Source organism: Petaurus breviceps, unplaced genomic scaffold, assembly GCF_028583685.1.
Source record: "Petaurus breviceps papuanus isolate PSGF00001 unplaced genomic scaffold, PetGlider_PUasm1.0 90825, whole genome shotgun sequence".
Taxonomy (NCBI): domain Eukaryota; kingdom Metazoa; phylum Chordata; class Mammalia; order Diprotodontia; family Petauridae; genus Petaurus; species Petaurus breviceps.
The window spans coordinates 5,111,989-5,126,961 of NW_027187353.1; the positions used below are offsets into that span (position 1 = coordinate 5,111,989).

General features: G+C 44.3%; 1 protein-coding gene across 1 annotated transcript in view; it reads left to right on the plus strand.

The window, feature by feature from the left end:
* Positions 1-14,973, plus strand: part of STRA6 (signaling receptor and transporter of retinol STRA6) — a 72,390-nt gene that overhangs the window by 19,658 nt on the left and 37,759 nt on the right. The window contains exon 2 of the mRNA XM_069071183.1: positions 5,259-5,388. Coding sequence (XP_068927284.1) covers positions 5,276-5,388 — 113 coding nt within the window. The 5' untranslated portion in view covers positions 5,259-5,275. The remainder of the gene's footprint in view (positions 1-5,258; positions 5,389-14,973) is intronic.

The following is a 14,973-nucleotide window of genomic DNA, read 5'->3' on the forward strand; positions in this document are numbered from 1 at the left end:
TGTTCTTCAGTTAAGCCATGAAACCCAGATGTGACACAATGCTCCAAATGAGACCTGAGGAAGGCAAATTGCCAGGGGTATTATCATTTGGTAAAATTTGTCTAAACCCTAAGGACTACAAAGGGATTTTCTGGGAGGTAGACAGTTGAAGGACTTTTTACCCCCATTTTACCAATGAAGAAACTCAGGGTTGGCATGGTTAAAGTCTTGCCCAGGGCAACCCAGCTAGTAAATGGCCAGCTTGGATTGTTAACCTAGGTCATCTGATTCTACAGTCAGGGTTCATTCTGCCTCTATCTCTCACCTCTGAGTGAATTACCTTATTAGAGCATTACATTCCAATAAGCAATTCATTGGGAACAGGACCCCGAGAAAATGGAATTCAATTAAATTCACCAAACATTTATTAGGTGCTTAATATGTGTGAGTGTTGAGCAAGGTGATAGAATGCACACTTGGGTTAGTGGTATGGGGCGGAGCAAGGGAAACTGCCCAGGGAAGGAGGCTCTATGGGGCACTGGGTATTGGGTCTGCACATCTGGGAAAGGGGCATAAGGGGCTTGTTCATGCCTGAAGGGAAGAAGTAGGATAAACTCACTATTATTCTAAGATTGACCCTTGGCCCTAAAGTAGTCTGAACTCTTCCCAGAACATGGATAATGGGGGCACAGAAAGCCCTGACCTTCCCTGGAGAGGAAGGTTGTTTTGTTTTGTTGCACAATACTGTTAGCATGCTATAGAGAAAGAACAGTATCCAGAAATGAGAAAAGTTCCTGCTGAAGGCTGTGAAAACCAGCCTGGAAGTTACTGAATGCAGCAGGGACTAGCACAGCTAAGTCAGAGAACCTGAGGAGTAAAAGGAGGGCCTCCACAGCACGTGTGACCAGAGCTGTAAAAAATAACTGCACAAAGCAACGTGGGAAGTGGGGGGTGGGGTGGAGTTCCCATGCATAGGATGCTGCTCTGCTTGGCTCTGGTGTGGCTTTGTTGTGACTCCCCTGGGAAATGACAAAGGGAGGCGCTTTGGTATTTCAGTTATATACCAGGCACAAGAGAATGGGAGGGAAAGGGCTGGGGTGCAGAAGAGTTTGTCCCAAAAAGTGAACTCCTGATGGGTGATCCTTTGGCACTAGCAAGGGAAGTGGATTACTGATGCTGGATGAGGACAAATGAGCTTGGTCACCCATCCTAATCAGGATTGTTCTAGACAGACCTGTCATTGGGACTGGCTGACTTGTGTCCGCATAGGATTTCTGTGGCTGGGGGCAGGGAGGAAATGAATCTGTGAAACCTAGCAGGGAAGATCAAATGGACCTCTGGGCAACTGCACTCCTTGGGGAGATGGCAAAGAAAATGGGGGAGACTTTGTGGCCCAAACTAGAAGATCGAGAACTTTCTTTTAAGAAGAGGATCAGCAAATGGCAGGTACTGCCCATGATACTGGGATATGGTGGATGAAAACAGACTTGATAGCCTGTCCCACTGGAAGGGAACTCATAGCATGTTGAGAAGCATCCTGGCATAGTGGATGGGGGACTGGACTTGGAGTCCCAGTGATCTGGGTTCAAATCCTACCTGCAACATAAAAAAAAGTGTTTGAGAACTTGACTACAGTTCTTCCTGTGTGACCATGAACCCAATCATTTAATCACGTTGAACTTCAGTTTCTAATCCATAAAACTGGAATAGCCAGATCTACCTGCCATTGTCATAGGAGGATTATGATTATTTAGAGGAAATAATCCTGGGAAAGGGCTTTCTAAGGTTTAGTGTGCTTTCTACATACATTATCAGTAGTAGAGTATAAGCTCCCTGAGGTCAGAGCCTGCATTTCATTTCATCTCTGTATCCCTAGTCACCTAGCAACATGCCTATATAGACATGCTTAATAAATGACTTGTCTTATAGTTAATACTGAAGCCAACTGTACCCCGCCATCGAGGGGTTTACAGTCTAGTGTGGGAATGAGATGCACACAAATCTCTATGATGCCCATTATGTTGATTCCCAGGTGTGGAATGGCCTCCCTCCCTCCTGCCCCTCTCCTCCTTCAAAGCCCAGTTCAAGTAGTATCTCTACCCCAGTTTCCAAAGGACAGCCGGCCTAGGGCCCAGGGATGAATCCAGACCGCTTCTGTGTGATACTGGGAAAGTCATTGGTTCTCCTGGAGCCTTCTTTTCCTTCCTGTACAATCTCTAAGCCCCTTCTAGCTCTCAGCTAAGTCCTGTTGGCCTTCTTCAGCTTTTCACAGGTCTTGGGATAAGGTTTTAGTTGGATTCCTTTTCTTTGTCCTACTCTCTGCTCTCCTTTCCCCATTAGTTTCTCCCTTCCCAGTCTTATCTTTTCTCATCCTTAGGTCCTCCTTCTCTCCATCTCCTTTTCTTAATACCTCTATCCCTGCCTCTGCCCCTCGACCCCCCAACAGGCACACCTGGTGCCTTTTGGTGGTGATGCTTATGGGGATGGGACGGCTGGTGACAAATAGCCTGGTTTGGAAGGGGAGGAGAGGACCGAAGAACAAAGACTTCCTTCCAAGGCTCTTCCTTTCTGGGCAGCTCCGCGTCAAGCACAGGCCTCGTGGGTCTGCTTCTTATTTAAATCTGTTTTCTGCCTTGGGGGTGGGGAAGTGTGTGTGTGTTGGGGGGGGGGGGGCCGTCAGAGTGGAAGAAGCAAAAAGGTATTTGAGACTCCGGGCTACTCTTAGACAGGGAACCCTGGAGGCCAGATCTGACTAACTGGTTTCCTGGTGTCCAAAGGCCCCTGGGGAGCTGGTCTCCTCCTCTCTGGCTTCTTCTTGCCTTTGTACTTTCTGTTGTAAAAGTGGTCACTGTGGAATGACCAGCCAGGGAGCCGAAAGGTTCCTCTGTGAGTCTGTTTTTCTGATGAAGGAAAGCTGGTCTCAGGAGACGATGAGTCTGTAATGCCAGGCAGTGTGGTATGATAGCAGCACCTTGGATTTGGAGTCAGAGAATTGGGGTAAAAATCTTGTCTCTGCTGCTTCCCCTCTGTGTGACCTTGGGCAAGTCGCTTAAACCTTGAGTCCTCAGTCCTCATCTGTTAGCAGAGAGGGTTGAACCAGATGACTCATAAGGGCCTTTCCAGTGCAAAATCCTATTGATTCCTTCTGGAAATCCAGACCAATCTTCTTCTGGCTTGGGAAAATCAGATGGCACATGTCTGAGTATTAATGTACATGTGACCTGGGGGTTCTTTTGATCAATCAAAAAACATTCCTAAAAATACCAGCATTTATCATAGTGCCCAGCACATAGTAGGCATTTAATAATTTTAAATTATTAAATAAACCTAGGGATGGTTTATTGATTGATGAAGGGCCTACTATGTGCCAGGCACCAAGGATATAGAGATAAAAATGAAAAATTCCCTGCCTCAAAGAGCATGCATTCTACAGGGAAACACACAAATACACACACACAAATAAATATATACAAGGTAATTTTAGAAAGCATAGAAATGGTACGTGCAAAGGAAATACAAGGTAATTTGGCACTGGGTAGGTGCATTCCATGTATGCGGATATTAGTGTGGGTGGATGTGTTTGTATGTGAACATATAGGAGTTATCTTTGTGCAAATAACTTGTTATTTATTTTTATATTATTATTTTCTATTTTATAATACATCATATCGTATCATATATTTATATTATAACATGTGTCTGTGTGCATGTCCATTTTGTTTATGGCTCATTTGTATAGATAAGTCCATGTTCTTTTCTGGTAAAGCGATGGCATTTATATGATCTATCCCCGGAAGCATTTGGATCCTAAGATTTGGAAGTCAAACCTAGAAGGTGTTAACAGGATTTTACTGAGTCAGTCTCTAACCTGAGAAGGATAAAACAACAGGCCAAAGACAGTACCAGTAATCAGGGAGACGTTTAATTAGTTTCATTAGGAGGAACAGCCTTACAAATCGAGAATCCTCAGGATCAGAATTCCACCTGACTGAAGTGAAGAAAGAGATTATATGCATAAATCACAAGTGGGAACGGAGGGGGAAGGTGGATTACAAGCAATCGTCCCCAGGGCCAGAGTAGTTTCCCTTGACCAACCCACAAATGGAAGATGCAATAATTTCAGAGTCTAGTCTTCGGGGTCGTGACTAGGTGGGTCACAGTGACAGAACAGGTTCCAGTTCTTGATTGGCTTCACTTCAGGTACGAAGGCAGAAAGGATGCCGGTCAAGGTCTGATTGCTCAGTTAAAGGTGCCTTGTGAGTGTGACTCACAGGCTAGAAAAGGCAATTCTGCAAAATCTAATCAGTCAGCATATCCATTGCACATATCCTATCGATTAATATGAAAATTGTCCAGTCCTTCTCAAAGGTGTCTTAGCAATCATCTTTCTGATCCCTCCATTTTACAGAACAGTACTTTACACTTGCAGTCTCAGAGATTCAAAGGGATTTGCCCAGGGAGGCACAACTGGAATGTCAGAGCCAGACTGGGAATCCCACGTATTTCGAGTTCAAATTCACCTTTTTCCCACTACAATTGTCTCTCCCATTTCCCCTTGACTGTAGAGAGAGGGGAGAGTGGGGCCATCTCCTTCGGGGCTTTAGCCCCCTAAAGTTCCCTCTAGGTATGGCTGACCTCCAGCCCTGCTCCCTTCCCCTTCTTACCCCAGAGACTGATTTAACTCTATTCCCCTTTCCAGCCCCTTCTCCTGGGCCTTTCACAATAAGCCGGAGGTGCTTAAGGAAAGCAGCCCCAGGGCAGGTCTAGGTTGCACACCCCAAGGGAGGTGGTGAAGGAGGGGGAGCTTGGAGGGCAGAGGCTGGATTCCACTCTAAACCCGCCTTAAGTTATTGTAATCACTTCACTTCCAGTCCCGACTGGCTTTCTCCCTGGGGTTGGGGGTGTGGGTGAGTATGTGGGTGTGCGTGCTCGCGTAATGGGACAGGGGTTCTCCGGGTTTTGTTTCCAAGAGCTGTGGGAGCCCAGCAGACTCTCTTTGGAAGTCGTTCCCATGGAGAAGCAATGATGGGCAGATGCGCCAAGGGGGCCCCTGCACCGGTGCTATTCCCCACTCAGGCTAGGAGAGCGGATTCTTCCTACCTCTCCCTCGGAGGGCACCCCTGCTTCCTGGACGCAGGCTTCTGACAAACAACAGTGTTTTTGTTGTCTTTTATTTGCTTGCACACTTAAAAAAAAAAAAGACAACAAGGGGATTTTTGCTTTCTTTCCAAAACCCCTTTTAACTTTTTGCTTTTTTACTTTATGTCTGGGGTCAAAAGGAAAATCTCCTGGGAAGATGTCATCCTTGGCGTCAGCGAACCAGAGCTCCGGGGAGCCTGAGGATTATTCCTACGGGAACTGGTACATTGATGAACCGACGTCAGGAGGAGAAGCATCCCAACCAGACAAGTAAGTTTGGAAACTCCCTTACCCGGCTTCCTAGGGAATTTGTGTTCCAGTAGCTCCTCTGCTTGGGGTGAAGTAGCGGCTAGAAAAGAATCTGCCCAAGAATGAGCAGTTCTAGCGCCAGCTAGGCAGCTGAATTGACGGTGCGACCTTGAGCTAGTCACTTACTTTCTCAGGGTTTCGATTTTCCCATCTAAAAAATAGCTTTAAAAAAAATTCTTGTCTACCTATCTCATAAGGGCTGGTATGGAGAACTATGGAGTTACAAATGAAAAAGTGTTTTACAAAGTGTAAAGCCTTTCAGAATGGCGAGTAATGAGAATACCCCCAAGCAATGTTTTCTGTTCTCCCTAGAGACCCTTTATTCAAAGAGCCCCCTCCTCCTGACCCCTATATTATAATCCACTAAATCCTGGGCTTGAAGGCGGGAGAACTCTGTTTAATCTCTGCTTTTACTTTCTTTATGATCTGGGTAAATTGCCTCTTCTCCCTGGGTCTTAGTTTTGTCTTCCTTAAATGGGAGTGCTGAACCTAAAATCCCTAGATCCCACACACATTCTCTCTCTCTCTCTCTCTCTCACACACACACACACACACACACACACACTATACATATACACATATATATATATATATATATATATATATATATATATATATATATATATATGTGTGTGTATATATATATATCTCAAAATCTCTACTACCTGTATGACCTGGAGAAAATCTCTTAATCTCTGGGCCTCAATTTCCTCAACTATAAAATGAGGGACTTGCACTGGATGATCTTGACCCTATGATTCTCAAGGTCCCCAATGTCCCTTCAAACTCTAATAGTCTATTTAGAAAAAATCTTGGTCTGTGTAGAGAAACCTCTATTGGCTTAATGTGTGGTTAGTTGCTAGAGAGTACGTAAGGAGAATGGAGGTCTAAGAAACAACCTTGGAAGCAGAGATAAGCTATTCTGGAAACACTGAGGATTTTTTTATTTGGGGGTTTGTTTCCTTGGGTGTTGTCATTATTCTGGGTCTTACACATCTTCTAATGTGTAAATGAAATAGTTTTGTTACTTGTTGGAGAGCTAGATGAGAACAGAGAAAGATAGAAGCAGCCATGGGTAGAGCAATGCTCAACTCTGGCCACATTTGTCCTTGCTCTGAAACTTTGATGTCACTATTTAGACCAAGTGTGTCAGAAGAAAGAGGAATGTATTAGACAAATTATCTCTGCTGGGGAAGGTCTCAAAGTAGAGCTCTTTTTTTTCCCCTTCCCATTCTTTTCCCCCCAGCCAGCCTCCTGCCAAGGTCTGGTCCCTTCCCCACCTCATAAATCTGTTTTATGGGGTAGGAAACAGCAAAGGTAAGGTGAGGGAATTGGAGAGCCAGCTGTACTCACATCTGCTTCACATCATCTTGAGATGGGGAAAAACCCACAACAACAACTAGTAAGTGTTAATCCCTGGGGCCTCAGGACTTGGTTATTCAGGCCAGGGAGATTATCCTCTGCTGGTTATAGGAAAGGTTCTGTAGCTCCACAAGTCTCCAGTCATCCTACTAACTGGTGGAAGCAGAGGAATGGCTGGAAATGTAATGGTGGCCAGCAACTCATAAACAGGGCTTTGTGCCATTCAATACTCCCTCCCCCCTTCCACACTAGCTACAATGCAGTGAGAATCATGGTGTTTTGGGGTAAAGAGAGGAGATGAATCATTTGGGTCAGAGTACCTTTTGGGAAGAAGCTAAATGGGGAAGGAGGACGGGGGATGGAGAGAATGAATGTAGGAGAGGTTAGAATCTGGGAATAGAGGATGACAGAGAAACAACATTTTAGGAACAGGAATGCCATCACTGCAGGGTAGGGACTTCCCAAAGCTTAATCTAGTGCTTCTTGGATCCTAGGCTTAAGACACTGAACAAAAGAGAAGGTGCCTGCTTCCAGTCTCTTGCTATCTGACCACATACTTTCAGTGTAGATGTTATATCACTCATAATTAGAAAAGGAGGAAATTTCTGTCTCTTTTCTTGGGCTACCTGTGTAAGTGGAAGGGCCCAAGGAGCCTTGAACAGAATGGACTTTTTAATCCAATTTCTGCTACTAACCCACTGAGAGACTGTAAATCACATGTACTTTCTATGTTTTTGTTTCCCTGTGGATTGGCAATAAGAATATTGTATAGAGAGCAACCCTCAGTGCCAAGACAGAGTACCCATGTGATGTCCCTGGGGAGGTTTACACTTTGTGGGAGGAGATAGGAGATACCATCTTCAGTGCCAGAACTAAAGGCTTATCCTTCAGTTTAATCTGGGAATCAAGGAGTTAACTCTGACCAGACCTCTCCTGGCTTCTGCTTTGTTCATCCATCAATGCCCCAAATGGATCTGTGATATCTACCATATGGGCTCTCATTCTATTGATGTCCATGGCAATTCACACATGTCTTCTCATCCCTCCATGATGTTTGTACATGTCCATAAATCAACCCTCCCCACCCCCATGCTGGGAGCAACCCTTCTTCTATGTCCTAGGATCATGGGATCTGGAATTGTGGGGAACCTTAGAGGCCATCTACTCCAATCCCTTCATTTTGAAGATGAGAAATCCAGAGATATTAAGTGACTTGTCTAAAGTCACACAGGTACTAAGTAACAAAGGCAGAATTTGAACTCGTATCTTCCGACTGCAAAACTAGAACTCTTTCCTGTTTACCACATCTGACTATCACTGCAATTAATAAAACTAAATAAAAAAAATTAGGTCAAGATTATGAGTTGGATGGGTGTTGTTGGGTATTGTGCAAGGAGAGATCACAAATGTGACCAAGTGGGTGTTTTTAGGATTCTTAAGCATTCCCTTGAAGGTATATATCATCTAATCACTTTGCCAACTTTCCAACATTCAGAAACCCCCTGATGCTCATGGGAAGAGGCTGGGATCCTGTGGGCTTGATCCCTGCTTGACTTCTCTTTTTGAGAAGAAATTTCAGATGAGTCAGACAGGTAGACAATGAATGACCAAAGCCTTCTAGAAGATCAAGACTGTGGCCAAGACAATCAGCATTTACATTTGCTATTCACATCCATTATCACATTTGATCTATTATCAAATAGATCAAAATTTGATCTATGTAACCCTGTGAGCTGATGCAACCTCATTTTGGCAAATGAAACTGAGCCCCAGAGAAGTGAAATGAAGTAGTTTTTTTTTTTTAACATTTCTTTGTAACTGCCAGCATTTTAGCACAGTGTCTGGCACATAGCAAAAGCTTAATAAATGTTTGTTGACTGGCTCCTAATTAATGGTAGTCTTACTGACCTGGTCTTTTGGCTGTTAAGTCCCATAATCATTCCACTACACAAAGATGGACCTGACAATTATGACAGATGATAAAAGAGGTTTGGTGGGGACCAGAACTCCAGAGCCCCTGCAAGGATTGGAGATATCAATGGTGAACCATGGACTCCGGGGCATATCCTGTTATAAAAAATTAATAAATAATGTGTGACACTAGCCAGATCCTTGGGCTACATTGGACTTATGTTGTATAGAAGGAGTGTGGTTCAAAACAAATGAATCACTGGCCCGGGGCTGGCATATTTTGTGGTTGCAAAGAGACTTTTATTGTAATGATATTGAACCTTTGGGAATCAGCCTCCATCACTACTCTTTCCTTCTCTTCCAGCTGTGATTTTGAAGGGGAGGGGGGTAATCTATTGGTTTCTTTTTTTGGTGGGAGGCTTCACAAGGGGCACTCGAACAGCAAAGAGCCTAAATGACAAGTCAGAAGACCTCCTCACCACCCCCTTTCCCATCCACACCATGACTTTTGATTTGAGGGAGGGAGGGCTGTGCAAGGTCACCAGTCTCACTTCCTCCTTCAGAGCCCTCTGGGTCCAGTGGCCAGATATTCTTCAGGACTACTGGTGGCGGCCGTAGACCTGGTGGACCCTGTCTTTTTAGGTTCTCACTTTGAGTGAGATAACTCCCATTCGGTAAAGAACTCCCATTCTCATTAAGAAGTGATTCAAAGGGTGGCCCCTTTAATTTAAAAAACAAAATCAGACTGGGAGGGGGAAGACCCTCAGGGCTGCTTGCTGGTCAAAAGAGGAACTGTACCATTGACAGTCACTCTAAGTCTGGAGGGCCCAAATATAGCCATTAAATAGTGTTTGGGCTAAGACCTATTGTGGTCCAGTCTATGAGCTCCAGAGTGAAATGGATTAAAGGCTTGGTATTTGAGGGTGACTTTACACAGCCCTACCTCACTCAAATCAAAGTCAACTGCAAGTCATGTCATCATTTCCCTGATGCCATGGTCCTCTTGGAGAACAAAGGACAAACATAACACGCCATGAACTCTTCCATTCAGTAACCTGGCGTCTTTGCTGTTCCTTATAGAGGACACTCCATGTCCCAGCTCAGCATGTTCATGGACTGGCCCCCATGCTTAGGACATTTCACTTTTTGTCTCTGACTTTTGACTTACCTGGTTTCCTTGTATGTCTTTACAATGTTTTATTCTGTGACTGCTTTTCCTGACCTAAGACATGTCCTCTCTCTCTCTCTCTCTCTCTCTCTCTCTCTCTCTCTCTCTCTCTCTGTCTCTCTGTCTCTCTCTCTCTTTCTCCATCTCCCTGTCTTCTTTTCTCCATTATTTTCTCCCTCCCTTTTTCTCTCCTTCTCTCCTCCCCCTCCCACTTTCCCCCTTTCCCTTCTCTCCCCCTATCTTGTTCTTCCTTTTCTCTCCCCACCCCCATCCTTTCACTATCTTCCTTCCTTAGATGGGGAGCTAAACCCATATTGTGAAAATCATAGAATCATATGCTTTAGAGCTAGAAGGAAGCACAGAGATCATCTGACCTCAGGGTTCTTAGCTCATAGTCCACAGACCTCCAATTAATCCATAGCCAGATATCAACTCTGAACTTGAATGGGGAAAAGAAATCACACCTTAATTTTCAATAACTGTTGGATTCTTTTGTAATCCTAGGTATTTTGCTTTATGGATTTAAAATAAATGTGTATTTTAACAGAAAAATGAATTATTGTGAGAAGGGTTGCACAGGCTTCACCAGGCTCCCAGAGATCCTCTGATCTAATCCCATGCTCATTTTACAGGGGGAGGAAATGGGAGTCTAGAGAAATTAAGTGACTCATCTGAATTCTCAGTGGATGAAAGCTGTGCTTATATGTCAATCCAAGTCCTGACTTGAAATCTCATGGTCTTTCTGGGTACCACACTGCCCTTGGTATGAGTCACTGTCTTGAAGGAGTGAATAGTCCCATAAGAGGGAAGGTGGCCAGGAAGGGGTATGTTAGCTTGTAAAGTTCTATGGCTCCTAATTAGAGCCATAGGGAAGGCCAAGGATGCCCACTGATGTCTCTTAGAGTCATTCGACCTCAGAATCCTTGGAACTAGTAGTTCCCCTGCCCCATCTCCCATTCTTCACAGTTGATGCACAGTTGTGCTGACCAATCACCTTCATTTCCTCACAGAATGAACTGCCTTCCTCTTATTTCTGGACTCAGAAGGAGCCAGGAGGGGCACCCATGTTTCTAAAACCAATGGGAGGCTGTTAGGGAGCACAGACCATGTTCTTCTGGCTCTCTGTCCTGGATTACAGCCCTCATCAAGGCTATATGCACCATGTGGGATCTCTGGAGGCTTGGCAATGGCCAATATCTCAGACTATTTCCCTCCTCCATGATGAACCTAATGCTGTTAAGGACTAGACAATATTCTCTAAGTTAATAGAATGAAAATATTGCTTTGCTCTAGGGTCTGGATTTTAACTGCCCTAAGAAGAAAGACCTGCTGGAGAGGGAGAAAGTGAAGGGGGGTTCTATGGAGGCCCACAGCCCATCTGCATAATACATGCTGGGTCTTATAAAGCAGAGAGTAATTTCTGTAAATCCAATCCTTCTTCCCTCTGGGGAGGCAGACTTGTGGTGAACATTGAGCCTGTTTTTTTTTTCCCTCTGAATGCCTTCCTCTTTCCTGCATAGAGAAACCTGCCTTCTTTTCCTTAACTCCTTTTAGTCTGGGCTGGGATGAGGGGGAGGTGAGGGAACTCAGCCAGAGGACTTTTTAATAGGTTTCATAGGAAAAAAAGAGCAGAAACAAGATCTAGAGCCCAAGGGGACATTGGCAAGCATCTCATCTCATGCCCTCAATTTATAGATGAATGAATGTTCCTTCTGTATGAATGAATGAATGAACGAAAGAGCAAACAAATGAATGAAAAAACCCATTTCACTTATTAAGCACTTACCATGTGCCAAGCTCTGTGCTAAGTGCTGGGATGCACATTTTTTAAAAAAGCAGACAGTCACTACCCTGAAGGAGGGGGGGACCAAGGAGAAGGATTTTGATTTGGAAAGTTACAGGCATTCTGATTAGAATCAAAGGGAAGTAGGTTAACACACCCTCTCCAGGATTAATGGCAGTATTGATTTGATTATAATTCTAGAGTTCAGGAAAGCATCTGGCAAGAAAGAGGTGGGAGAGCTGAGTGGGCTTGGCTGGGGTTGATCTGAAATAGTGGGGCCTGGGAGGAATAAAGTGGACTGCTCTCAGAGGGGTTCAAATGATTCCCCAGACTCTCAAGTCTTCTGGATCCAAATCAAGGAGACGATAGATGTAGGCAGTCGGAATCTTAAAGTACTGTATGTGCTAATGGTTATTGCTCTCCAAACCTAGGGCTCTTTCCTCTGTATCACGATGCTTTCTTTGCCTACAGACCTTACAGTGAGTCCAGAACTCAGGATCTCAGATGCCCAAAGCCCAGGGCCTGGCATCTTCCTACTGCTCCCTTGACTTTGCAGACTTCTATAACAGGAAGCACCCTGGTACACCCAGGATGGCCTGCTAGCACAGGTTCTTGGATCTGCTTTTCTAAAAGAAAAGCAACTTTTAAAGGGGTCAACAATCTTCTTTAATTACTAATGCACTAGTTCAGGGGAAAAGTCAGTACCCTGAATGTCAGAGAAAATACAAGCAGAGACATAAAGAGAGCATAAAGACCAACAGACAGGGCTCTGACTGCCTGAATCAAAGCAGTATTGCTATATATTTTACATACACCACCGGAGCAAGAGAGCCTTTACATCTGAGCAGTTGTGGGGAGGGGGTGGTCCTGATTATACAACTTTTCAGAGTCTTGTCTAGGGAATCACAAGGTCCTCATAAGCAAATCCCCAAAGCAAAATATGAACTCACAATGTGTGTGTGTGTGTCTGTCTGTCTGTCTACTCAGAACCACAAAGCATCACACCCCTCTTGACTCAGTGCCTAATTAGGTTTGTACCAAAAGGTGTGAAAGCCTTCCTACAAGCAAGCCTCCCCTAACCAGGCTTCCTTTAGGCAAGTTCCTCCCCCAATGGGCTCTATGTGATTCAGGATGTATTACAGCTGGGCATATAGGCCTATTAATGGTGGGGAAGATCTTATACCCCATTAACATGACAACTTCTTACCCATTCTCATCCTGGATCTGTTATGCCCTGTGCTCCAGTCCATACCTGTCACCCATCCATCTTTGGTCTCCTGATTTTCTAGGTTCTGTTCTCTACTGGGTCTTAGTGGTAGTTAATGGCTTAGTCAGATAAAACAGAACCAATTGAATTGAAAACACCTAAAACAGTACTTGGCATTTAATAGGCGAGCAACAAATGCTTGTTGATTGAGTCTTTGAGAGGTAGAATGGTTCAGCTTCACTGAAGTATCAAGTCCCAGACTTAGGTTCAGACAGGTCCCCTGACTCCAAATCCTATCATCTGCTGATTGTTACATCTGCCCTAGCCTTTGCTTAAGGACCTCCAGTCATGGGAACCTCGTTGGCTCCTGATGCAGCCCATCTCCCCTTTGGACAGCTCAGACTGGGCTGCTTCATCCCACTGTATCCCGTGCTCTTCTCCTAAATTCTCCAAACGAAATCTAAGCCCATTTCCCCCTGGCACCCGTCAGGTATCTTAATGTGTCCTTCCTTCAACCACTGATCACATGACATGATTTCAAGTTATAAGCACAAGATGCCAGATGTGGTCTTCATTCGGACGGTAGAATACTCTCAGTGCTTCCTAAGATTTAGCTGCCGCATCATACTCTTACTTTTCATTGAGTTTACAGTCTGCTAAAAACCCACAGGCTTTTCTTTTTTTTCCCTCACATGAACTGTAATTGTCTACCCACATCTCCCCCCTTTTACATGTGTACAGTTGAGTTTTTTCAACCCGTGTATACAAGTTAAATTTATACCTGTTGGATTTCTTCCTATTAGATTCAGAACATCATTTTAACCTTGTTGAGATATTTGGGTATCACAGTTCTGTCATCCAACTGTCCTTCCTGGTTTTCTGCCCTCCACAAGTCTGAGAAGCAGGCTGTCTATGCTTTCATTCGAGTCAATGAAAAAAATTGCATTGAACAGAGCCAACTATACTCCTGTAATGCCCACCTACAGATCTCATTCTAGGTCTATATTCTTCACCACTCTGGATCTGTCCAGTCAATAAGTTTGAAATGCATCTACCTTCACAGTCTCTCAGGCAGCTAGGTGGAGCAGTGGATGGAGCACTGGCCCTGGAGTCCAGGAGGACCTGAGTTCAAATCCACCCTCAGATAGGTACTAGCTGTGTGAGCCTGGGCAAGTCACTTAACCCCAATTGCCTCTAAAAAAACAAAAACAGTTTCTCCCATCTCTCATATCTCTTCATCTTTCCATATCTCTTCCATCTGGTCCACAAGGATATTATGAGGGACCGTCTTGAATACCTTTTTCATATACAAGCTACCATATCTATGAAATTGCCCTGATGAATAAGATTAGTACCTGGGCAGATACCAAGTTCATATGGCAGGACTGGTTCTTGGTCAGCCCATATTAGCTCAGATGTGAACTCTGCTCCCCTTTGTGGTAGGTAGGCTGGAGTCCTAGAGAGTCCTCTTTGGTAAATATCTCCATCTGTCTTTAGGGAGCAGAAGTCAAAAGTGCTGGGCCTGATGGGAAGAAATTATGCAATTATTGACTGTGGGGATCTCAGAGACTGGCTAATTCAGTGGCAAGTGATGAGATGGTGGCAAAATGTCCTCTTCTGGGATAGATCTAGTCTGAATTTCATCATGAGAAATAAATAAATAAATACTTTCATTTGCACCTTACTTTATGCTTTCCAAAGCACTTTCCCATCTGTCATTTGGTCTTTATAGTATCTTTGTAAGGGTAGTAGGGCAGGGATTATTATTATACCCATTCCACACATGAGAAAACTGAGAGTCAGAGACAGGAAGTGTCTTGCCCAAAGCTTTGCCTAGAGAATGAGTTTCAACAGTGTACACTGCTGTGAAGCATAGACTTCCTGACTCTCAGCCCAGGGTTTTCCCCATTATACCAGAAATGCCAATGAAATAAGAATTTCCACTCTCCTCCTCTCCCCTCCAGCATTTCCAAACATCCCCTTGGGGTATAAAGACTGGAATGAATATTAAAAGAAGGTATTTGTTAGGGGTAGGTCTGGAATATCAGGAATATCTCAAGGTCCAGAGAGTGGATGTCTGCTCAGAGGGTAGTGACAAAGGACAAAAGGAAATCC